The sequence below is a fragment of the Pristis pectinata genome, chromosome 5, assembly GCF_009764475.1.
Source record: "Pristis pectinata isolate sPriPec2 chromosome 5, sPriPec2.1.pri, whole genome shotgun sequence".
NCBI classification, from domain to species: Eukaryota; Metazoa; Chordata; class Chondrichthyes; order Rhinopristiformes; family Pristidae; genus Pristis; species Pristis pectinata.
Genome location: NC_067409.1, coordinates 9,401,871 through 9,429,102, shown reverse-complemented (window position 1 = coordinate 9,429,102; position 27,232 = coordinate 9,401,871). Strand labels below are relative to the sequence as shown.

Here is a 27,232-nt window from a genome sequence, read left to right as displayed (position 1 = left end):
TCAGCTGCCTCTGCTTTCAGTCACCTACAAAATAACAAACTATTGGTCAGAATGTCTACAAACTACCAAAGTTTATAGAAATGTTGCCCTCTCATCTCTTAATATTCACTGCAGACCTGCTGCTTTTATTTTCAGCATATTAAAAAACTTAATTGCCTTCAATAGCAGCACTTGCTCAGTATAATGTGAATTACAGCCTCTCACAAAACTACAAAGAACAAAACCGGTAGACAAAGTCATTGCGGCAAATGACTAGGATTGATGCAACAATTGACTGTCCCAAGGGAATAGTGTACAGTGAATTTCAAAAGGACAGAAGCGAGGTGGGCCATCCCAAACACCGCTACAATGCAATCAAGCAGCCCTACATTCTACAGGGTGGACTTAGTAACCTGAGTGTGTATAGTCTATGTTAGACAAATGATACTGCTGCAAAGGAAGCAGAACAAACAACAAAGCATCATCATGTCGATTGTAATAGAGAATTTAGAGACCACATTTTCGTGGAAAGTTTCCTGAGCCCTACATGTGGAAACTGATTTTCAGTATCAGTTAATTATACTTGAATATTAGTGACGTAAATGAAGACTTAAGCAGCTGATCAGCTGCAGCTAGTGCAATGTTGAGGTGGTGGAAATAATGTTTTAAGAAGTAGTTTGGACATATGGCAATACAACAGATTGGAGATAAATAGGAAACCAAGTTATGAAGAGTGTGGTTCAGCACAAGATTGTTACCAGAGAAAGGATACATTCAGTAACTAGGAAAAAAATTTTGTTGCAAGTCCAATGAATCGCATCAATCTTTCCAATGTTTTGTTGAAGGAAAATTTCTTCTCAACAATCAGCCAGGCTTAAAATATCTAGCATTAAAATAAATCTGGTTTCATCAGCATCATTGTGGAAACTGATACTACATTTTCAGATTATGTTACTAAGGGGAAACATGTCAATGAAGAATAGGAAGAGGCCTTAAGGGGCACCAGAGACGAAGGTGTGGGGATGGGAAAATTGGAAACTGCTAGTGATTCCCTGGCTATGACTGGATGTACAAAAATAGAATCAGGTACAAGCAATCCAACTTAACTAAGTGACAATGGAGAAACATTTGACAAGAATAGATGCTCAACCATTTCAAAGACTGAAGAACAATTTAAAAGGAAAAGCAAAGATAACAGCACATGGTAAGAAAGTGACAGAGAAATAAACCAATTAGAGAGCGAACAAAGCAAGTGCTGGGGGACCAAAATGAAGTATGAGGCAGGGGAAGAAAGTGACAGATGAAACAGCAAATGGTAAAGAATATCAAGTGGTTAAGGAAAGTCATAGCTTAGTTATCAAATGTAGAGGTGGAGCAGTCCTGAGATTGGGGAAAAGAATTCTTGGGGTGCAAATCCATAGTTCCCTGAAAATGGCAACAAAGTTCTAAATTGGGACAAGTCAAATCTCGACAGTATTAGACAGGAACCTGCAAAAGTTGATTGGAGTAGGTTGCTTACAGGCAAAGGGACGTTTGGCAAGTGGGAGGCTTTTGAAACTGAGGTAACAAGAGTTCAGGGTCTGCATGTTCCCATTAGAGTGAAGGGCTAGGCTGGCAAGAGCAGGGAGTCCTGGAATACGAGGGTTTGAGACTCTGGTCAAGAAGAAGGAGGCATAGGTCATGTACAGTCAGCTGGGATGAAGTGAATCCCTGGAGAAGTATAGGCGATGCAGAAGTATACTTAAGAAGGAAATCAGGAGGGCAAAAAGGGGGCATGAGATAGCTTTGGCAGAGAAGGTTAAGGAGAATCCAAAGAGATTTTATGTATATTAAGGGAAAAACAGTAACAAGCAAGAGAATAGAGTCCCTCAAAGACCAAAGTGAACATCTATGCATGGAGCTGCAGGAGATGGGTGGTGTCCTCAATGAATATTTCTCCTCTGTTTTAACCATGGAGAAAGACATGAAGACTTCAGAACTTGAGATAGTTAATGAAGATGTCTTAAGGACAGTCTGCATTACAGCAGAGGAGGTGCTGGATGTCTTAAAATGTATGAAGTTAGATAAATCTCCAGGGTATGTTTTTTTTTCTATGGCCTGATCAAGTAAAGTTATAAAGTCAGGTATATGGAAAGTTAGATCAAATGGGATTCAGGGAGAGCTAGCTAATTGGATACACAATTGACTTGATGGTGGGAAGCAGAGGGTGATGGTGGAAGGTTATTTTTCAGACTGGAGGCCCACGACAAATGGTGTGCCTCAGGGGTTGCTAAATCAATATATAGCTCAGGGTCATCTACAGTATATCAACGATTTGGATGAGAATGTACAAAGCATGGTGAGTAAGTCTGCAGATGACACTAAAATAGGTGTTTTCATAGACAGTGAAAATGGTTATCAAAAACTGCAGGAGGACCCTGATCAGCTGAATAAGTGGGCCGAAGACCAGCAAGTGGAATTTAATTCAGATAAGTGTGAGGTGTTGCAGTTTGGAAAGTCAAACCAAGGTAGGACTTTCACAGTCAATGGTAGGGCCCTGGGCAATGTTGTAGAACAGAGGGACCTTGAAGTTCAGGTACATGGTTCCCTGAAAATTGAGTCACAGGTAGACAGAGTAGTGAAGGTGCCTCCTGGCACACTAGCCTTCAGTCAGAGCACTGAGTATAGAAGTTGGGAAGTTATGATGCGGATATACAAGATGCTGTAGAGGTTACACTTGGAGTATTGCGTTCAATTTTGGTCACCCTGCGATAGGAAAGATGTTATTAAACTGGAAAGAGCGCAAAAAAGATTTACAAGTATGTTGCCAGGACTCGAGAGACTAAGTTATAGGGAGAGGTTGAACAGGCTAGACCTTTATTCCATAGAGCGTAGTAAACTGAGAGGTGATCAGTTGTGTATAACATGATGAGGGGCATAGATAGGGTGAATGCATTCACTTTTTCTGAGGGTTGGGGATTCAAGAACTAAAGGGCATAGATTTAAGGTGAGGGGGAAGGATTTTGTAGGAACTTGAGGGGCAACTTTTTTGTTTTTACACAGAGGGTGGTACAAAAGTGGAATAAGCTGCCAGAGGGGAGACAGGATCGATAACAACTCTTTAAAGACTTGGACAGGTACATAGATAGGAAAGGTTTACAAGGTTATGGGCCAAATGCTTTCAAATGGGACTAGCTTGGATGGACATCTTGGTCAGCATGGACCAATTATTAAGGAATATTAAGGAACTGATGGTTATGGGGAATTGGCACAGAAGAGGAGTTGAGAGCAGCATAAATCAGCCATGATCACATTGAATGGGGGCACAGACTTTAGGGACCCGGTGGCCTACTCCTGCTCCTAGTTTGTTGTGTTTGTGTGTTCAAAAAAGGGGGAGCATTTTGCCAGTATATTAGATAAGATATCATAGCTAATTATATGAAATAGGGGAGTGAATTCCTGATGAATTACCTAGCTTTTGTATTTCACAGTAATTAGTATCTTTTGTCGCTTTATTTATGTGAACTCAAGATAATATTGTAGATATACTTGACCACACTTTCCTATCGTTACTAAGCTCAAGACCTGCACAAACCTAATTCTTAGCCATAAGTAACAATAAGTAACAATAACACAAGGACAAAGCTTGTTCTTCTGAAAGAACAAGATAATAAAAATAGTTGTCTTAAAACTCACATGTTATTGTGAATTGAGTTGATGTTCTAGAGTCATCTGCCAAAAGTGCTATTTCTCCAGCATCTTCCCATTTACACTCTCGAATTGTTAGAGTGCGCCGAGTGCCAGATACAGTGATGGTCATTCTGTCATTTGGTTTTAGGTCTTCTCCATTCTTTGTCCACCTGATATTATTACAGCCACTACTCAATTCCACACAAAAAACGGCAGTGTCATTTTCTGGTACCGTAGTTTTCCTTGGAAGTTTCTTAACAATATTACCTGTATGAAAAATGAAGAAAATGAAAAGTATGGTCTCCCTGTACTATTATTTGTGATATCTCACTGCACCTGATGAAACAGTTATAGTCTATAAGGACATCATTCATCTCTTGAAAGTGAAATGAATTAACTAAAGTCTATGTTTTCAGTATAATTCTGAGTTTGTTCCACCAAACAGTAAATGAAACTACTTTTTCTAAAACTAAAGGATGTAGTGAACTTTTCAAAAAAAATGACTTCTAATAGTATATTCCTCTTGCCCATAATTATTATTTAATGGATAGTGTCTTTCATATTATCATACCTCTACCTGAAGTAAGCTGGAAATCTAAAATAAAAACAGAAAATGCTGGAATTACTCAGCAAGTCAGTCCACATCTGTGGGAAGAGAAACAGAGCTAACATTTCAGGTCAAAGATCCAACATCAGAACAAATTCAGGGTCTTTGTCCTGAAACATTTGCGGTTTCTCTTCCCACAGATACAGCCTGACCTGTGGAGTATTTTCAGCATTTTCTGTTTTTATTTTGCCTCTAGCTCTTCCTTCTGATGCTCATACTCTATCAACACAATCTTCTAACAAGTGAGGCAAAAATACCATTTACAAGCAAAAAAAAATTCCACCTCTATTTCAAGCAATGTTACAGTGGTGGAGCAGGAGAAAATTCAATGTATTTCCTAGCTATCATATAGAATCTAAAGATGTCAGAACAAAATTATTTCAGAACAAAATTATGTCAGAACAAGCAGGAACCAGGACTTGGAGTGAGAGGCAGGAGTTTTTTTTTAAAAATGAGGCGAGTCTCGGGACTTTCTGTTCAGATTCACCTCGCAGGAACCCAAAAGATGCATATTTGCAAATTGTTAGTTGCAAATTGATTGGTTAATTAGCTAATTGTCAGCAACCAATAAAAAGCAGTTAGGGTCAAGCAGCATGGCCATTGTTGGAGTGGGCCAGCATTAGTGGGGAGCTGAGGCTTTGTGTGACAAGGTGGAGGAAGTGAGTGAAGGCTAAGGTGGGATTCTAGCAAGTTCTCTTTCTTTCTTATTCCCACAGTTAGAGCAGTGGGAATGATAATCAGGGTGGTAGTATGCTTCTTTTGCAGGATGTGGGAAGAGAGGGTGTTCCTGATGACTACATCTGTGAGAAGTGCATCCAGCTGCAGCTCCTTACAGACTGTGTTAGGGAACTGGAGCTGGATGAACTCTTGTGTCATTCAGGAGGCTGAGGAGTATATATGAGTTACAGGGAGGCAATCACACCTAAGTTGCAGAATGCAGGTAGCTGGGTGACTGTCAGGAGAAGCAGAGCTGTTAGGCAGTCAGTGAAGAGTACCCCTGTGGCTGTCCCCTCAATAACAAGTATACTGATTTGGATACTGTTGGGGAGATAACCTACCAGAGGAAAGCCACAGCAGCCAGGTTTCTGGCACTGAGTCTGGCTCTGTGGCTCGTAAGGGGGGGTGGGGAAAGAAGTACAGTAGTAATAGGGGATTCATTGGTTAGGGGAACAGACAGGAGATTCTGTGGACGAGAATGAAATTCCTGGATGGCATGTTGTCTTCCAGGTGTCAAGGTCAGAGAGGTCTTGGATTGAGCCCACAGCATTCTTAAGGGAGAGGGTGAGCAGCCAGAAGTCGTGGTCCACATTGGTACCAATGACATAGGCAGAAAGGGTGACGAGGTCCTGCAAAGTGAGTTCAGGGATTTAGGTGCAAGTTAAAAGACAGGACCTCAAGGGTGGTGATCTCAGGATTTCTACCAGTGCCATGTGGTAGTGAGGCAAGAAATAGGAAGATTGTGCAGTTTAACATGTAGCTAAAGAGATTGTGCCGGAGAGAGGGCTTCAGACTTTGAATCATTGGGCTCTCTTCTAGGGCAGGTGGGACCTGTACAAGCAGGACAGTTTGCACCTGAACTAGAAGGGACCAATATCCTTGCAAGAAGATTTGCAATGCTGTTCAGCAGAGGAGGAGTTTAAAACTAGAGTTGTAGGGGGTTGGGAACCAGAGTGGCAGGGCAATAAGTGAAGTAGCTGTGAGGAAAGTAGATGTTAAGCCTACAAGCAAAGACAGAAATTGACTGGTTGATGATCATGGTTGGACTAATGTTCTGAGATGAGTCTATTTCAATGCAAGGAGTATTTTAAATAAGGGAGATGAACTTGAGTGGATCAGCATGTGGAATTATGATGTTGTAGCCATTAGTGAGACTTGGTTGCAGGAGGGACAGGACTGGCAGCTCAATATTCCAAGGTTCTGATGTTTCAGACATGATAGAGAAGGAGCTATTAAAGGGGGTGGCATTACTCATCAGGGAAAATATCACAGCAGTGCTCAGGACATACTGGACTGCTTGTTTACTGAGTCAATGTGGGTGGAACTGAAGAATGAAAAAGGGATTACCATGTTAATGGGACTTTTTTAGACCTCCCAATAGTCCCAGTAGAATTTAGAGGAACAAATTTGTAGAAAGCAGATAGTTGCAAGAAATGTTGTAATAGGTGATTTAACTTTCCACATATTGACAAGGACTCCCATACTGTAAAGGGATTGGATGGGATAGTTTGTCAAATGTGTTCAGGAAAGTTTCCTTAATCAATATGTAGAGGTCCCAACTAGAGCACAATACCTGATTCCCTCTTAGGGAATGAAACAGGGCAGGTGATAGAAGTGTGTGTAGGGGAACACTTTGGATCTAGTGATCATAATTCCATTAATTTCAAGATAATTATAGAGAAGAACAGGACTGGTCCTTGGGTTGAGATTCTAAATTGGAGTAAGGCCAATTTTGATGGCATCAGAAGGGATCTGGCAGGCATGGACTGGGACAGGCTGTCTTCTGGCAGAGAAATGCTTGGTAAGTGGGAGGTTTTCAAGTGAAATATTGAGAGTACAGAATCTATGTTCCTGTTACAATAAAAGGCAAGGCTAATAGGTTTAGGGAACCTTGGTTATCAAGGGTGATTGAGGCCCTGGTAAAGAAAAAGGTGGTGGTGTATATCAGGTATAAGCAGTTAGGATCAAATGAGGTGCTTGGAGTATAAGAAATACAAGATGATACTTAAGAAATCAGGAGGGCAAAATAGGACATGAGGTTGCTCTGGCAAACATGGTGAAAGGGAATCCAAAGGGTTTCTATAGCTATATTAAGAACAAAAGGGTAGCAAGGGACAAAATTAGTCCTCTTGAAGATCAGAGTGGTCATCTATGCATGGACCTAAAAGAGATGGGGAGATCTTAAATGAATTTTTTGCATCTGTGTTTACTCAGGAGACAGACATGAGCTATAGAACTGAGGCAAAAGAGTAGTGAGGTCATGAACCATATCTGAATTATGGAAGAAGAGGTGCTGGCTGTCTTGAGGTGAATTAAGGTAGATAAATCCACAGGACCTGACAAGGTGGTGTCCCCTTGGACCTTGTTGGAGGCTAGTGCAGAAATTCAAGGGGCCCTAGCATAGAGATTTAAAATGTCCTTAGCCATGGTTGAGGTACTGGAGGATAACTTGTGTTGTTCCATTGTTCAAGAAAGGCTCTAAGAATAAGCTGGGAAATTATAGGCTTATGAGCCTGATGTCAGTCGTGGGTAAATTACTGGAAGGTATTCTAAGGGACAGGATATAAGTATTTGGATAGACAGCACCTTATTAGATTGAGTGCAGGAGAATGAAGGGAAATCTTGGAGGTATACAAAACTGAGGGGTATAGATAGGGTGAATTTATGCAGGCTTTTCCCCTCTGGTTGAGTGAGACAAATCAGAATCAGGTTTATTATCACTGACATATGTCATGAAATGTATTGTTTTGCAACAGCAGTACAGTGCAAGACAGACATAAAATTACTAAAAGTTACAAAAATAATTAGTGCAAAAGAGGAATAATAAGGTAGTGTTCCTGGACCATTCAGAAATCTGAGGTGAAGAAGCTGTTCCTGAAATGTAGAGTGTGGGTCTTTGGGCTCCTGTACCTCCTCCCCAATGATAGTAACATGAAGAGGGCATGTCTTGGGTGGTGAGGGTCCTTAATGATGGATGCCACTTTGAGGCATTGCCTCTTGAAGATGTCCTTGATGGTGGGAAGGGTGGTGCCTGTGAGGGAGCTGGCTGAGTCTACATCCTTCAGCAGCCTTTTTCAATCCTGCACATTGGAGCCTCCATACCAGGCTGTGATGCAACCAGTTAGAATGCTCTCTACTGCACATATATAGAAATTTGCAAGAGTCTTTGGTGACATACCAAATCTTCTCAAACTCCTAATGGAGTAGAGCTGCTGGTGTGCTCTCTTCGCGATTGCATTGTGTTGAGCTCAAGGTAGATCCTCTGAGATGCTGACACCTAGGAACTTGAAGCTGTTCATCCTTTCCACCACTGACCCCTCAATGAAGAATGGTGTGTTCTCCCAACTTTCCATTCCTAAAGTCCACAATCAATTCCTTGGTCTTGCTGACGTTGAGTGAGGTTGTTGTGACACCACTCAACTAGCCAATCTCTCACTCCTGTACACCTCTTCATCACCATCTGAGACTCTGCCAACAACAGTGGTGTCATTGGTGAATTTATAGATGGCATTTGAGCTGTACCTAGCCACAATCATGTGTACAGAGTAGAGCAGTGGGCTAAGCACACACTTGAGGTGTGCCTATATTGAGAGTAACATCTCCTCCTCACTGACTATCATCTCCTAATAAGGCAGTCGAGAATCCAGTTGCAGAGGGAGGTACAGAGGCCCAGGTTTTGAAGCTTGTTGATTAGTACTGATGGGATGGTGTTGAATGCCAAACTGTAATTGGTAAACAGCAGCCTGACGTATGTTTTGCTGTTGTCCAGGCCAAAGCCATGTGGAATGCCAGTGAGATTGTGTCCACTGTAGACCTGTCATGGCAGGAGGCAAATTGCAGTGGGTCCAGGTCCTTGCTCAGGCAGGAACTGATTCTAGCTATAACCAACCTCTCAAAGCACTTCACAGTACATGCGAGTGCTACTGGGTGATAGTCATTGAGGCAGCTCACCCTACTCTTCTTGGGCACCAGTATGATCGATGCCCTTTTGAAGCAGGTGGGAACCTCTGACTGCAGCAGTGAAAGGTTGAAGATATCCTTGAACACTCCAGCCAGTTGGTCGGCACAGATTTTCGGTACCCTGCCGGGTACACAGTCCAGGCCTGACGCCTTGCAAGGGTTCACCCTCTTGATGGATGTTCTGCACTTAAAAGGCATTGAGCTCCTCAGAGTGCAGCCTCACTGCCATTTATGCTGTTAGGATTCACCTTATAGAAAGTAATGGCATGTAAACCCTGTCACAGCTGTAGTGCATCCAATTGTCTCTAACTTCACACGAAATTGCCTTTTTGCCCTCATGATGACCTTCCATAGGTCGTACCTGGACTTCTTGTAGGGTTCTGGATCACCAGTCTTGAACATCACAGATCTAGCCCTCAGCAGACACTGTATCTCCTGGTTCATCCAGGGCTTCTGGTTTGGGAAAACTTGGTATGTTCTCGATAGCACACTCATCCACGCAGGTTGTGATGAAGTCTGTGACGGCTGTGGCATATTCATTCAGATCCAAAGATGAATCCCTGAATATGGTCCAGTTCACCGATTCAAAGCAGTCCTGTAAATGCTCCCCCACCTCGCTTGACCATACATTTGTGGTCCTCACCACTGGTGCTGCAGTCTTCAATTTCTGCCTATATGTTGATTATGGTCATAGGTTTAGGGTGAAATATTCAAGGGTAATCTCAGGGGAAACTTATTCACTCAGAGGGTGTGCAAGTATGGAATGAGCTGCCAGTGGACCTGGTAGTTGCGGGTTCAATTGTAACATTTAAGCAAAGTTTGGATAGGTACATGGATGGGAGGAGTTTGGAGGGATATGGCCAGGGTGCAGGTAGGTGGGACTTGGCAGAAAATCAGGTCAACATGGACTGGATGGGCTAGAGGGCCTGCTTCTATGCTGTATTATTCTATGACTCTAACAAAATAAATTGTATGATATGATTAATTCAAATAACTTGATAATCACTGCTGGAATGTAAGCTTGGAATTCAAATATCTTTGTCAATGAAACTGAAATATAGCCAGACTAACACCCAACTTGAAGTAGTCACTATAATTTGCAAGATCAGATAATTCACAATGTCAGAAGCCTCGGGTCTGTGCAAAGAGCATGAATTTCTGTAACCATTTGAGCTAAATGTGATTAACAGACCAGAGTGAAATTTGTAACAAAGTCAGGCAGTTTTAAAACTAATTATTGCTGTTGATTGGATGGTACTATCAGATTCCCTAGAAAACTCTCACAAATGTTCTTCTATGTGTGTGTATAGCCACCATGCTTAATAAAACCAAATATTTACTCCTAATATGGCAAAACTCATTATTTTAAGTAACTTAAGTCATGAGACATATCTTCCAATTGATTTAAGAACATAATTCTTTGAATATCCTAATGTAAGTGACAGATCAACAACTTCAAAACACTTGGCTAACAATTTAAACCAAGAGATTAACTGTTGAGCATTTAAACACATCATTGCAATCCAAGTACCAGCAGTGCCCTACCTTTTACTGTCAATTCACCAACTGTTCTGCTGCCTTCATTCATTTCACAGATATAGACAGCATCGTCATCAGTAGTAACATTTTTTATAGTAAGTTTTCTAAGGGTGCCTTCCTCTTCTATTTTATATTTAGTACTTTCAGCTATCTCTGTTTCCTCCAAGAACCAACTGGCCTGTATGGCAGGAATAGGAACTTCACACTGGAGGGTTGCTGTTTCCTTCTCCACAGCTTCAACATCTTTCAGTTTAGTTTTAAAGGATACCCTTGGTTCTGAAATAAAACATAATTATCAACATGAGTATGTGAGCAAAACTTATTTTTCATTATGCATTGCTTTTGTAATTAAATAAGAATTGACCATTAAAACAAAGTATAAAAAATGTTAAGATGCAGCCTTAAGGAAAAAAAATAATTAAATCAGCACTTGCTGGATCATACAAACTGTTTACTAATAGCAGTTGTATCTGCTTTAAGATCATGTGAATAAAATGACTGAATCCAGCAATATTTTAAAAATTAAATGCCACTTTAAAAAATAATTTCCAAAATACTTCACACACAATTAAAGAAATGGATGTCAAGCTAAAGAACAAATGGTGAAAAGCTTGTTCAAAGATGAATTTTAAGAAGGCTCTTGAAAGCTAGGAAATTTGAAAAGGTGCCAGAGTGTACAGGCAGGACTATTATTTTTAATGGAGGTTGTGGAAATAGGTCTGGATAATGGTATGAAGTTGAGTGGAGTCTGAATAATAAGTGGGAGGGACAGGAGGCATTGTGGTGATGGAATATAAAAGTGCCAGAAGGTCAACAATAAAAATGATGATAGAAGACTATGACTTTTACACCATAGGTTTAGTTGAGGTGAAGTTTAGAGTGGAAGCTGAACAAATTGTTAGATAATGATTGGAATATATTTTATATATTTATTTATTTAATATATTTATTTCCTTAAACAAAAGTGGTTAATTAAGCCAATCCAATCTATGCCAGCTCTCAGATGTAATCTATTCTCTCATATGCACATTAACTCTTCCTGATTCTCCTATCATCCATCTATGCTAGGGATAATTTACAGTGGCCTATCAACCAGTAGGTCTTTGGGATGTAGGAGGAAACTGGAGTAACCATGGGAAATCCACATGGTCACAAGGAGAACTTGTAAACTTCATACAGACTACAAATGGTCAGAATCAAAACCAGTCGCTGGAGCTGTGATGCAGCAGCACCACCTGCTATGCTACCCCTGAGCTGAAATAAAAATAGGAAGTTGTGGAGATGCTGGAGATATTCTGAAGATTACACAGCATCTGAGGTTAGAAACTGCTGTCATTTCAGGTCAATGGCCTTCTGTCGGAATTGAAACAGCCAAGTCCAAAAGTAACAGTTGTTGATGAAAACTGTAGTTTCAAATGGACCACGACAAGGGTCCAGACAGATGATGATCATGGAAGAACTAAGCAGGATAAATGTGGTGAAATAGATACAGGGCCAAAATCTCTGATCAAGGACACAATTGCCTTTGTCAGCATGATCTAAATTAAAATCATTTTTTCCCCATTGAACCAAGGCATCTACAAACTCTAGGTTACTCAGAAAATCTAACCAGGCACTTTGTAGCATGAATTATCATTGTGACCTTGATGCTTCTTCCATATCAGAAGGGCGGGATTGTTATTTCACATTCAGTGCTTCTTAAGGAGCACCATGAGGGAACTTGGGTGACATTGACCAACAATGGATGCACCCAGAACAATCACAAGACAACATGGTTTTATCAGTAAAGGAAAGAATTTAGGAAATCTGCAAAGTAACTAAATTGCCTTACCTACATCCTTGGGCAACCTTTAACCCGGCACCATGCATCTCCACTACCAAACTTGTCTCAATTTTCTGATCTGAGAATTTGACCTCCTTACTGGTCCAGCAAGGCTTGGCCCCAAATCACCTTTATCCCTCCTGATCCTTCAAACTAGCTGCTGGTCTTTCCATCCCTTAATCTTCCAAACAAACTACTACATTCCACTTAAGATCACCTAAAGAAACTACCCACCATTCCTCTCTTGATGCTCTAAATAGTCAGTTCTTGTTCTTCTGATTCACCGGACACACTGCCAGTCTCTCCTATTTCCATGCAAAACACAAACATGTGGACCTTCCCCTTCCCCACACTCAACCCCAAAAGAACCAACTGCTTATACATCCTAACTCAAGTAGATAGGGTGGTAAAGAAGGTGCATGGCATACTTGCCTTTGTCAGTCAGGGCACTAAATATAAAAGTTGGCAAGTCATATTGTGGCTGTATAAAACTTTGGTTAAGCCACATTTGAAGTATTGTATGCAATTCTGGTCACCACATTACAGGAAGGATGCTTTGGAGAGGGTGCAGAAGCAGTTCACCAGGATATTACCCAGGTTAGAAGGTATTAGCTATAGGTTGGGCAATCATGGATTGTCTTCTTTTGAGCATTGGAGGCTGAAGGGTGACCTGATAGAAATATATAAAATTATGAGAGGCACAGATAGGGCAGCTAGTCGGTCTTTTCCCCAGGGTGCAAAATGTCAAATACTAGAGGGCATAGACTTAAAATGAGAGGGGGAAAATTTAAAGATGATTTGTCAGGCAAGTTTTTTTAATGCAAAGAATGTTATGGGCCAAGAAATGTGCTGGCTAATGTCAGAACATCCTTCAGGAGGGTGAACCTTTGTAAGGTGTCAGGCCCTAATGGTGTACCAGGTTGGAAGCTGAAAACCTGTACTGACCAACTGACTAGAGTGTTCAAAGACACCCTCAACCTCACTTCTGTTGTCCAAGGTTCCCACCTGCTTTGAGATGGCATTGATTGTACTGGTACCCAAGAAGTGCAGAGTGACCTGCCTCAATGATTACCATCCCATAGCATTTACACCCACCATAATGAAGTACTTTGAGAGGTTAGTTATGGATCGAATCAACTCTGCATTAGTAAGGACCTAGACCCTCCAATTTACCTATTGCCACAATAGGTTCACAGTACACACCATCTTATTGTCTCTCCACTGCTCTGGACCACCTGGACAACTGGAACACATACGTCAGGCTGTTCACCACTTAGAGTAGTGTGCTCAGTTCTGGTCGCCTCATTACAGGAAGGATGTGGAAGCCATAGAAAGGGTGCAGAGGAGATTTACAAGGTATCTGCCTGGAATGCAGAGCATGCCTTATGAAAGCAGGTTGAGGGAACTCTGCCTTTTCTCCTTGGAGCGACGAAGGATGAGGGGGGACCTGATAGAGGTATATAAGATGATGAGAGGCATTGATCAGGTGGATAGTCAAGAGGCTTTTTCCCAGGGCTGAAATGGTTGCCACAGGAGGACATAGGTTTAAGGTGCTGGGGAGTAGGTATAGAGGAAATGTCAGGGGTAAGTTTTTTACTCAGAGAGTGGTGAGTTCATGGAATGGGCTGCCGGCAACGGTGGAGGAGGCAAATACAGTAGGGTCTTTCAAGAGACTGTTGGATAGGTACATGGAGCTGAGAAAAATAGAGGGCTATGGGTAAGCCTAGTAATTTCTAGGGTAGGGACATGTTCGGCACAGCTTTGTGGGCTGAAGGGCCTGAATTGTGCTGTAGGTTTTCTATCTTTCTAAAACTTATCGTTAAGTTCCAAGACCTGAGTCTTTGTTTCTCCCTCTAAAATTGGGTACTCAACTTCCTTACTAGGAAACCACAATCAGTGTGGATTGGAAACATCATCTCCTCCTCACTGACCATCAACACAGGCACATCTCAGGGCTGTGTACTTAGCTCCTGCTCTACTCTCTCTATACCTACTACTGTGTGGCTAAGCATAGGTCTAATGCCATGTACAATGACATAACCGTTGTTGGCAGAATCATGGATGCTGACAAGGTGGTGTACAGGAGTGAGATAGGTCAGCTGGCTGAGTGAAGTCGTAACAAGAACCTTGCGCTCAGTGTCAGCAAAACATAGAAACTGATTGTGGACTTCAGGACAGGAAGGCATTGTGTTCAGTTCTGGATGCCTCATTATAGGAAGGATGTGGAAGCTTTAGAGAGGACGTAGAGGAGATTTACCAGGATGCTGCCTGGATTAGAGAATACATCTTATGAAGAAAGGTTGAGCGAGCTAGAGCTTTTCTCTCTGGAGCAAAGAAGAATGAGAGGTGACTTGATAGAGTTGTATAAGATTATGAGAGGCATAGATAGTGGACAGCCAGCACCTTTTTCCTAGGGTGACAATGGCCAATACCAGAAGACATCTGTTTAAGGTGAGTGGAGGAAAGTTTAGGGGAGATGTTAGAGGTAGGTTGTTTTAGACAGAGTGCTGGATGCCTGGAATGCACTGCCGGGGGTGGTGGTAGAGGCTGATACAAAAGAAACATTTAAGAGACACTTGGATAGGCACATGGATAATAAGAAAAAATGGAGGGTTATGGGCTGTGCAGGAGGAAAGAGTTAGATTATTCGTGGAGTAGGTTTATATAGATCGGCACAACATCGTGCGCCGAAGGGCCTGTACTGTGCTGTACTGTTATATGTTCTATGAAGTCAAGTGAACACACATCAGCTCATTGAAGGGTCTGCAGTGAAAGGTGAGCAGTTCAGGTTTAAAGGAGATGTGCAGGACAAGTTTCTGTTTTACACAGAGTGGTAGGTGCTAGAACTAGCTGCCAAGGGTAGTGGAGGCAGATACGATCATGGTGTTCAAGAGGCTTTTAGATAGGCACATAAATATACAGAGAATGAAGGGATATGGATCATATACAAAGAGAAGGGATTATAGTTTAGCATCATGCTCAGCACAGATGTTGTGGGCCAAAGGGCCTGTTCCTGTGTACTGTTCTATGTTCTAGCAGGGGAATGGGGTTGCTCTGTGAGCCATCGTGTCTTGATAGGCTGAATGGCCTCCTTCTCTATTGCAAGGAAATATGGAAAAATGTACAAGAAAACACATGATCAGTTTGTCGGAGAATGGGTTTGCTTGGCTGCAGCAGATTGTACAGACAGAGGAAGAGACCATGAAGGGATTTAAGCATAAGAATGTAAACTTTAAATGTGAAGTGTTGGGGGTCCAAAATCGTTGCAGTTTAGCAGTGACAGGAATGCTAAGGCTATGTGGGATTGGAGGGTGTGGGTTAGGAGACCAGTAACAGTTGATGTCGTGTGATAAGGGCTCAGAAGTTCAGTTTGGGGTTACATAGAACATAGAAAAACTACAGCACAATTCAGGCCCTTCGGCCCACAAAGCTGTGCCGAACATGTCCCTATCCTAGAAATTACTAGGCTTACCCACAGCCCTCTATTTTACTCAGCTCCATGTACCTATCTAACAGTCTCTTGAAAGACCCTGTCGTATCAGCCTCCACCACCGTTTCCAGCAGCCCATTCCACGCAATCACCACTCTCCGAGTAAAAAACTTACCTCTGATATCTCCTCTATATCTACTCCCCAGCACCTTAAACCTATATCCTCTTGTGGCCACCAATTCAGCCCTGGGGAAAAGCCTCTGACTATCTACCCGATCAATACCTTTCATCATCTTATACACCTCAATCAGCTCCCCCTTCATCCTCCGTCTCTCCAAAGAGAAAAGGCCGAGTTCCCTCAACCTGCTTTCATAAGGCATGCTCCGCATTCCAGGCAGCATCCTTGTAAATCTCCTCTGCACCCTCTCTATGGCTTCCACATCCTTCCTGTAGTGAGGCAACCAGAACTAAGCACAATACTCCAAGTGGAGTCTGACCAGGGACCTATATAGCTGCAACAATATCTCTCGGCTCCTAAATTCAATTCCCCGATTGATGAAGGACAATACACCATATGCCTTCTTAACCACAGAGTCAACCGCTTTGAGCATCCTATGGACTCGGACCCCAAGATCCCTCTGATCCTCCACACTGCCAAGAGTCCTACCATTAATACTATATTCCGCCAACATATTTGACCTACCAAAATGAACCACTTCACACTTATCTGGGTTGAACTGCATCTGCCACCTCTCAGCCCAACTCTGCATCCTATCTATGTCCCTCTGTAACCTCTGACAGCCCTCCAAACTATCCACAACACCCCCAACCTTCGTGTCATCCGCAAACTTACTAACCCACCCCTCCGCTTCCTCATCCAGGTCGTTTATAAAAATCACAAAGAGTAAGGGTCCCAGTACAGATCCCTGAGGTACACCACTGGTCACCGACCTCCACTCAGAATACGACCCTTCAACATCGTTCAACTTGCAGCTAGTTAAAGTGGTCAGGAAGTGAACTCCAGGACAAATGTTGCATGGCAGAAATAACAGAAACAAATTTTGATTCTGTCTTGTGTAGCGCTTAAGAATGGATGTACAGCAAGAATCCAAGTAATCTGTTGTCTGATTGATCGGAAATCTCAATAGTTTGGCAGCTGGCTCACTGGGTTCTATTTGCACACTACCTTTAAACTCAGCTTGGGCTTGAGCCCTGTGCTCCCTTTAAACTCACTGTGGCCCCATTCCCACACTTCTTTTAAATTCACCAGGGCCCATGTTCTCTTTAATCTCCAGGTTTCTGTTCCCATGTTCATTTTATGTGCTCCTTTTAAACTCACCAGGTAACTGTGTAATGTTTTTTTAAAAAAGTGAATTAAATGAGTGTTGGGAAATTAATGGGAATGATATAAAATAGTCTGGAAAATCTGCCAGTTTGGCTCCACCAAAGTCCAAGGATACCAGGTGATCAGAATTTTACTGTATTTGTCATAGAAGGAGTTAAGCGAAAATTCAGTAGACTGGTTCTAGGAGTAATGGGTTTGCCACAAGGAGAGACTGAGTGAACGTAGAACAGTACGGCACAGGAACAGGGCCATCAGCCCATAATGTTTTGCTGAACTAATTAAAAACTAATAATTAGACTCCTAACTAAACTAATCCCTTTTGCCTACACAATGTCTACATCCCTCCATTCTCTGCAAATTCATGTGCCTATCAAAGAGCTTCTTAAATGCCTCCACTACTACCCCTGGCAACACATTCCAGGCATCACCACTGCATGCTTTTAAAAAAAACCTTGCCTCGCACATCTCCTTTGAATTTTCCCCCTCTCACCTTAAATGCATGTCCTCATTTCAATCCTGGGAAAAAAGATACAGGCTGTCTATCTATTTTTCTTTTCTCTTTCAAAATCAGTTTCAAAAACCTCCACAGCCTTCCTGTAATGGGGTGACCAGAATTGCACACAATACTCCATGTGCAGCCTAACCAAACTTTTATATAGCTGCAACACAACTTCCTGACTTTTATACTCAATGCCTCAACCAATGAAGATAAGCATGCCGTTTGCCTTCTTCACCACCCTATTTATTTCCATGGACACTTTAAATGAGCTATTGACTTGGAGCCCAAGATCTCTCTATATCTGTCGGCGCTGAATGGATAGTTGAGCTCCTTTGGTAGTGGTTAGTGGTTAGCATAATGCTATTACAGCACCAGTGACCCAGGTTCAATTCCGGCCGCTGTCTGTAAGGAGTTTGTACGTTCTCCCCGAGACTGCATGGATTTCCTCCGGGTGCTCCAGTTTACTCCTACATTCCAAAGATGTACGGGGGTTAGGAAGTTGTGGGCATGCTTTGTTGGCACCGGAAGCGTGGCGACACTTGCGGGCTGCCCCCAGAACATTTTGCACAAAGATGCATTTCATTGTGTTTCGATGTACATGTGACTAATAAAGGAAATCTTATCTTAATGTTGTGAAGCTGCCAGATTCCGATACCCTTAGTTCCACTTTGGAATTGTTCATTGGTTTATGGTGGTCACGTCCCAGATGCAGAGCATAGACTTTCCATGCCATCCAGACAGGTCATTCCATACACAACTACACTGAGGTAGTACAAAGGAAAACAGTAACAGAACGCAGAATAAAATTCAGTTCTGGTCACCTCCTTTATAGGAAGGATGTAGAAGCTTTAGAGAGTGTGCAGAGGAGATCTACCAGGATGCTGCCTGGATTGCGAAAGCGTGTCTCATGAGGATAGGTTGAGCAAGCTGGGGCTTTTCTCTTGGAGAGGAGGAGGATGAGAAGTGACCTGATAGAGGTGTACAAGAGGAGTAGATCGAGTGGACAGTCAGAGACTTTTCCCCAGGGCGGAAATGGCGAAGGGACATTATTTTAAGGTGATTGGAGGAAGGTATAAGGGGGATGTCAGGGGTAAGTTTTTTTGCACAGAGAGTGGTGGATGTGTGGGATGCACTGCCGGCAGAGGCGGTGGAGGCAGATACATTGGGACATTTAAGAGACTCTTAGACAATGAATGAAAGAGAAATGGGGGGGGCGCGATGTGTGAGGGAAGGGTTAGATAGATCTTAGAGCAGGATAAAATGTCAGCACAACATCATGGGCTGAAGGGCCTGTACCGTGCTGTAATGTTCTATGTTCTCACTTGGGAAAGTCCATATGATTTATAGTTTGGCCTACTGGCACATGCTGGGCAGGTCAGAATATGTAAATGAAAGAAATAATATATAAAAAAATAAGTGGGGGAGACAGGAATGGCAACACACATGGTCTGTCCTGATATGGGCTGCCAGAGGAAGTGGTAGAAGCGATACAATTACAATGTTTAAAAGAGATTTGGAAAGGTACTTGGATAGGAAATGTTTTGGAGAGAGATGTGCTAAATGCAGTCAAATGGGACTAGCTCGGGTGAGCAACTTAGTTGGCATGGACAGGTTGGGCCGAAGGGTCTGTTTCCACGCTTTAAAACTCTATGACCCTATGAATCAGGATTGGTGCCCTGGCTTGATGATAATGAAAAAGTTCAGGAAATGTTGACCATGAAATTTTAAATTGTGATCGAATACAACTCTGATGATGATCTACAGTACATCATGGATGTCCAGTATTGAGCTGCTTGATCAGTTCCGTATCAATCCCATTTAACAGTACAAACAGAAGGTATTTATGTGGTTATAAGTCATTGTCTCCACAAGAACTGTGTGGTGGTCATTCCAACACACATTCCCACCATATCTCATGATACAGTGGCAAGTTCAAACTTGTATCTATTGTTTCTAAAGAAAATCCCAAGGTGACTTAGCTATTTTTTTTAGCACATATGTTGCGAACAAAATGTATAAACTTAATTATGATACACTGGGCCATAATCTACTCTTGTGCTGCATCGAACACCATGCGTCTAAATAATTCTGTCCCTGCTCTTTTGTTTCCCTAAAATTGATGCTTTCCCTAATAATTATGTGTTTTAATGCTTGCATGTTGAGTTGTTGAAAATTCATCTTTATAATTTTACAGTAAGGAAAACCAGGCTTCTGGGATTTGAGTGAACAGATTAAGCAACTTTATGTCCCTTTACTAATGAAGCCAATAACACGAACTTTTAAAGTTGGTTTTAATCTTGCATCTCCTCTGGCATAAAGTTGATATAACACTGGCACTTCAATAACAGTGAGTGCTTTTAGTCTCACTTATATTGACAGCAAACTCTGGGACAATGTTCCAAAAAGTCTCAATGTATCATTGCTATTTTCACAGACACAGAAAATTAATTCTCAGCAAATGGCAATAAAAATCACACTTTCAGAATCCTAGCATTAAGTACCATGTTGGTCTGCAAAAAGAAAGCACAATTAACGGTTAACTTTTAGGCAGTTAAATAAAGCATTGTACATTTTTAAATAAAGCAAGACAGATTTCATGCTCTATCCAAATGAATTGGTTTTCTTTTCATTCTTATTGTCATAAACAACAGGAACTTGAGTCTACCACGTCTGTGCTACCAATTGTAATATCTGCATTAATTCCGTTTACCGCTTAGGTCATAGCCTAAAGCACATACCACTATGCTCAAGGACAGCTTCTATCCCACTGTGATAAGACTATTGAACTGTTCCCTAGTATGATAAGATGGACTCTTGACCTCACAATCTATCTTGTTATGACCTTGCACCTTATTGTCTACCTGCTCTGCACTTTCTCTGTAACTGTAACACTATATTCTGCATTCTGTTATTGTTTTACCTTGTACTACCTCAATGCACTGTTGTAATGGATTGATCTGTATGAATGGTATGCAAGACAAGTTTTTCCACTGCATCTCGGTACATGTGACAATAATAAACCAATTTAGCCTTCTATGCCATGGAGTAAAATGGTATAAATTATCATCTTTATGAACACAAGCTAAATGTTCAACCAGTAATCAGTGAAAATTTCTTAAACTAGCATGACCTGTTTTATTTGTTTTTTTTTGCCAAGCTTGTTACTTCAATGTCCCTGATGACTTCAATGTCACTGATTTTTTACAGATGCACCGTAGAAAGCATCCTATCCAGATGTACCACAACTTGGTATGGCAACTGCCCTGCCCAAGACCACAAGAAATTGCAGAGATGTGAACACAACCTGGTCCATCACGCAAACTAACCTCCCTTCCATTGACTCTGGAAAGCAGCCAACTTAATCAAGGACCCCTCCCACCCCGGTCATTCTCTCTTCTCTCCCCTCCTGTTGGACATAGTACATAGAACAGTACAGGACAGGAACAGGCCCTCCGGCCCAGGATATTGCACCTAACTAATTAAACTAGTAATTGAATGCCTGGCGAAACCAACCCCTCCTGCCTACACGATGTCCATAACCCTCCATCCTCTGCACATTCATGTGCCGATCTAAGAGCCTCTTAAACAGCTCTATCATATTTGCTTCTAATAACACCGCTGGAAGTGCATTCCAGGCACCCACCACTCTGTAAAAAAAAACATGCCCCGCACATCTCCTTTGAACTTACCCCCTCTCACCTTAAATGCATGCCCTCTAGTATCAGACATTTGAACCCTGGGAAAAAGATACCAGCTGTCTACTTTATCTGTGCCTCTCATAATTTTATAAACTTCCATCAAGTCTCCCCTCAGCCTCTGCTGCTCCAGAGAAAACAACCCAAGCTCATCCAACCCCTTCTTATAAACATGCCTTCTAGTTCAGGCAGAATCTTGGTAAACCCCTTATGCACTCTCTCCAAAGCCTCCACATCCTTCTTATAATGGAGCAAGCAGAATTGAATGCAATACTTCAGATGCAGCCTAACCAGAGTTTTATAAAGCTGCAACATGATTTCATGACTCCTGAACTCAGTGCCTCAACTAATAAAGGCAAGCATGCCCTATGACTTCTTTACCACCCTATCAACCTCTGCAGTCACTTTCAGGGAGCTATGGACTTGGACCCCAAGATCCCTCTGTACATCAACACTGTTAAGGGTCTTGCTATTAACAGTGTACTGTCCTTTTACATTTAATCTCCCAAAGTTCAACACCTCACATTTGGTCGGATTAAACTCCATCTGCCATTTCTCTGCCCATATCTGCAACTGATCTATATCCCACTACATCATTTGGCAACCTTCTACAATATGCACAACACCACCGATCTTTGTATTACTAACCCAAATGCAAACTTACTGTCCCACCTATTCACAATTTCATCCAGGTCATTTATAAACATCACAAAAATCAGAGGTCCCAGTATGGATCCCTGCAGAACATCACTAGTCACTGACCTCCAGCCAGAATAAGTCCCATCAACCACTACCCTGTCTTCTATGGGCAAGCCATTTCTGAATCCAAATGGCCAAGTTACCATAGATCCCATGCATCTTAATCTTCTGGATGAGTTTACCATGAGGGACCTTGTCAAACATCTTACTAAAATCCATGAAGACAACATCCACAGCTCCACCTTCATCAATCACCTTCATCACCTCCTCGAAAAACTCAATCAATTTAGTAAGACATGACTTGCCCTGCACAAAGCCATGCTGACTGTCCCTAATTAGGCCATGGTTTTCCAAATGCTCATAAATCCTATCCCCAAGAATCCTCTCCAATAGCTTTCCTACCACTGATGTGAGACTCATCGGCCCGTAGTTTCCAGGATTATCACTATTCCCCTTCGTAAATAATGGAACAACATTAGCTACTCGCCAGTCCTCTGAGACCTTGCCTGTGGCTAAAGAGGACATGAAGGTCGAGGTTAAGGCCCCAGCAATCTTATCTCTTGCCTCTCTCAATAACCTGAGGTATATCCCATCCAGCCCTGGGGACTTATCCACCTTAATGTTCTTTAAGAAATGCAACACTACCTCTTTCCCTATCTCAAAATGCCCTAGCATATTAGCACTCCCCACACTGAACTCACTATCGTCCACGTCCTTCTCCTTAGTAAATACTAACACAAAGTACTCATTTAGGACCTCGCACGCATCCTCCTCCTCCTCCAAGCAAATGTTCCCTCCTTTATCCTTGAGTGGTCCTACCCTCTCCCTAGTTATCCTTTTGCCTTTAATATGTATAGAATGCCTTTGGATCACTGAAAGTTAAGATAAAGGTAACAGCAAGTTATTAGGAAGGCACTACTCTCCACTCTCTCTGCACTAATCCCAACCTCACCATCAAACCCGCAAACAAGGGCTGTGCTGTTGTAGTCTGGTGGACTGACTTCTACCTTGCCAAGGCCAGATGGCAGCTCTCAGACACCTCCCTCTTACTGACCCCTGAACCAGGACCCCACTGAGAAGCATCAGGCCACTATCTCCTGCACCATCACCAAGCTCATCACCTCCTGAGATCTCCCCCCTACAACCTCCAATCTTATTGTTCCCCAACCTCACACTGCCCATTTCTACCTCCTACCCAAGGTCCACAAATCTAACTGCCCTGGTAGGCCCACTGTTTCCACCTGCTCCTGCCCCACTGAACTCGTGAACTGGAACTTCAAACCCTTTTTGTAACCCATTTAAGTCCCTTCCCACCTACATCCATGACACTTCGCATGCTCTCCACCACTTCAACAACTTTCAGCTCCATGGTCCTGACCACCTCATTTTCACCATGGACATCCAGTCCCTGTACATTTCTATTCCCCATCAGGAAGGTGTCAAGGCTCTTCGCTTCTTTCTTGATAACATACCCAACCAGTTCCCCTCCACCACCATTGTCCTCCATCTGGCAGAACTGGAACTCACCCTTAACAACTTCTCTTTCGGCACCTCCCACTCTCTCCAGACCAAAGGTGTAGCCACAGGCACTCATATGGGCCCCAGCTATGCTGCCTTTTTGTTGGCTATGTGGAACAATCCATGTTCCAAACCTACACTGGTAATGCTCCTCAACTCTTTCTCCACTACATTGTTGACTGCATCGGTGCTTCTTCCTGCACCCATGCGGAGCTCATCAATTTCATCAACTTCGCCACCAACTTCCACCCCGCCCTCAAATTCACTTGGTCCACCTCAGACATCTCTCTCCCCTTTGTTGATCTCTCTGTCTCCATCTCCAGAGACAGATTATCTACCAACATCTTTAACAAACCCACTGACTCCCACAGTTACCTAAACTACACCTCTTCCCACCTTGTCACTTGCAAGGATGCTATTCCCTTCTCTCAGTTCCTCTGTCTCCACTGCATATGTTGTCATGATGAGGCTTTCCATTCCAGGACATCCGAGATGTCCTCTTATTTGAGAAGACAGGGTTTCCCCTCCACTGCTATCAATGCAGCCCTCACCCACATCTCCTCCATTTCCTGCACATCTGGCCTTACCCCATTTACCCCCCCCCCCACCCCACTGTTATAACAGGGATAACCTACCACCCGATGAGCATCCACATCCAACATATCATTCTCCGCAACTTCCGCTATCTCCAGCAGGTTCCCACCACCAGGCACATCTTCCCCTGCTTTCCACAGGGTGCACTCTCTCCGGGTCTCCCTTGTCCACTCGTTCCTTCCCATCGATCCCCCTCCAAGCACTTATCCCTGCAGCCATCCCAAATGTTACAACTGCCCCTACACCTCCTCCCTCACCACCATTCAGGGCCCTAAACAGTCTTTCCAGGTGAGGCAGTCCTTTACATGTGAATCCACTGATGTCATTTATTGCATCCTGTGCTCCTGGTGCGACCTCCTCTACATGACTGAGACCCGACACAGATCGGGGGATCACTTCATCGAGCACCTTCGCTCCGTCTGCCATTACAGCCAAGGTCTCCTGGTGGCCAGTCATTTTAATTCCACTTCGTATTCCCACACTGACATGTCTGTCCATGGGCTCCTCTACTGCCAAGTTGAGGCTAGACACAGATTAGAGGAACACCACCTCATATTCTGTCTAGCAAGTCTCCAACCTGACGGTATCAACAATGATTTCTCTAATTTCTGGTAACCACTCCCCTCTCTCCCCCTCCCTTTGTTTTCCCTTGTTGCTCTGGCCCCATTACCCCTTCTTTTTCCCCTCCCCCACTCTCACGACCTCCCCATCACCCATATCTTCCTCCCTCTAGTTCCCCACCTCCTTTCCTTTATTCCACAGTCTACTGTCCGCTCCTATCCTATCAGATTCCACCTTCTTCAGTCCTTTACTTCTTCCACCTATCACCTCCCAGGTTCTCACATCATTCCCACTTCCCCCCCTCCCCTACCTATCTACCTACCCCCTCACCTGGATTCACCTACCACCCACCAGCTCGTGCTCCTCCTCCACCCTTTTATTCTGATTTCTACCCTCTTTCTTTCCAATCCTGATGAAGGGTCTCGGTCTAAAATGTTGACTGTTCATTTCCCTCCACAGATGCTGCCTGACCAGAGTTCCTCCACCTTTTTTTGTGTGTTGCTCCATATGGCAGATGTGGACTTGCCCAAAAACAGCTGTTCCCAATTAACTCTCCCTAGTCCCTGCATAATACTCTCGTAATTTGCCCTGCTCCAGTTTAATATGCTCCTACAAGGTCCATACTTATTCATAGCTATCTAAAAACTTAAGGAGTTATGATCACTTTTCCCTAAATGTTCTCCACTGAAAGGGCAGTCACCTACCCAGGCTCATTTCCCAACACCAGGTTCAGTATGGACCCTCCTCTTGATGGACCATCTAAATACTGATTTAAGAAACCCTCCTGGATGCTCCTAACAAATTCTGCCCCATCTAAACCTTTTGCACTAAGGAGGTTCCAGTCTATATTGAAGAAGTTGAAGTCACCCACAACCCTGTTGTTTTTACACCTTATCCTAATCTGCCTGCATATCTGTTCCTCAATGTCTCAGTGGCTATTGGGGGATCTGTAGTACAACCCCATCAGAGTGATTACACCTTTCTTAATTTTTAATTCTACCCATATACACTCAGTGGATGAGCACTCCATTATGTCCCCTCTGAGTGCAGCTGTGTTATTGTCCCTGATTAATAGTGCAACTCCACCCCGCCCCCCAACCCCACCTTCTATCTTTTCTAAAACATCGAAACCCTGGAACATTAAGTATCCAGTCCCATCCCTCTCTCAACCAAGTCTCTGTAATGGCCACAACAGCATCAGGGCAGAAGTTACAAAAGCTAGAGAGCATGTACCACCAGGCTCAAGAACAACTTCTATCCCGCTGTTATGAGACTTTTGAACAGACCTCTCATACACTAAGAGATGAACTCTTGATCTCCCAATCTACCTCGTGACCCTTGCACTTTATTTGTCTACCTGTTACACTTTCTCTGTACTGTAACGCTATATTCTGCATCTTGTTTTCCCTTTCACTACCTCAATGTACTTTTTGATGGAACAATCTGCCTGGATGGCACACAAACAATAGTTTTTCACTGAATCGGTACACGTGACAATAATTTCTGCACCAATAATTCCAATTTCTGCACCATGTTCAATACAGTAGCTACCAATAAACATTCATCCTATGGGCAATAACTATTAATAATAAAAACAGCTAAAACTTTGAAAAGTCATAAAACTTCCATCCTTTCATTCCATCTTTTCATTCTATCTTTTTTTAAAAATTAAAAGTCATACAATAAAAAATAATTTTATTATAAATAGAAGTTCTAATGTAGTGCGCCTGCAATGTAACAAATCATTGCAGTGTGGCTACTCACCGTTTAGTCGGTCGAACCGGCTCGGCAGTCGGGTCGAGCGGCGTCGGAGCGACGAGGCCCAAGATGGCGGCAGGCCTCGTCTTTCCCGAGCGACGGAGAGAACCCGCGCGCGGGAAAGTCTTGATGACGTAGTACTTACGTCATTGCCGGTTGGATTGGGCGGGAACAGTCTCGCTTAAAGGGCCCGCGCAAGGCGGGAAAAGAAAACCAGTTCTTGTTCAACAATCCTCTAACTAGCGTCTTGTTTTATTTCACGGTAGCAACCGCTACATTGGTGACCCCGACAGTCCAAACGGATTTTGGACCCGCGCAATGGCCGACAGCGCAGCAGCCAATGCAGTGGCCCTCAAGCTGCCCACCTTTTGGACACTTCAGCCCAGCATCTGGTTTGACCAGGCCGAAGCACAATTCCACCTTTGGCAGATCACCTCCGACTCCATGAAGTACTACCATGTGGTTAGCTCTCTGGACCAAGAGACAGCTGCCCAGGTTGGAGACTTCATCCAGTCGCCTCCAGAGGAAGATAAGTACCCGGCTTTCAAAGACCTTTTGATTCGGACCTTCGGCCTCTCCCGTCGTGAGCGTGCCGCCCGCCTGCTTCATCTGGACGGCCTGGGGGACAGATCCCCATCCGCCCTAATGAATGAGATGCTGGCATTGGCCGAGGGACACAAGCCATGCCTGATGTTCGAACAGGCCTTCCTCGAACAGCTCCCCGATGACATCCACCTGTTGTTAGCTGACGCCGACTTCAGCAACCCCCGTGAGGTGGCCGCCCGGGCAGATGTCCTGTGGAGGGCCAAGCGCGAGAGTGGTTCGTCCGTCAGTCAAATT

The 27,232-nt window shown here is 43.2% G+C and overlaps 1 protein-coding gene across 1 annotated transcript in view; it reads right to left on the bottom strand.

The window, feature by feature from the left end:
• The window catches only part of LOC127570499 (obscurin-like), a 465,385-nt gene that overhangs the window by 429,473 nt on the left and 8,680 nt on the right, over positions 1-27,232 (bottom strand). Inside the window, exons 3-4 of the mRNA XM_052016136.1 lie at positions 10,478-10,747; positions 3,655-3,915 (exon numbers count right to left, since the gene is read on the bottom strand). Of these exons, the coding sequence (XP_051872096.1) occupies positions 3,655-3,915; positions 10,478-10,747 (531 nt within the window). The remainder of the gene's footprint in view (positions 1-3,654; positions 3,916-10,477; positions 10,748-27,232) is intronic.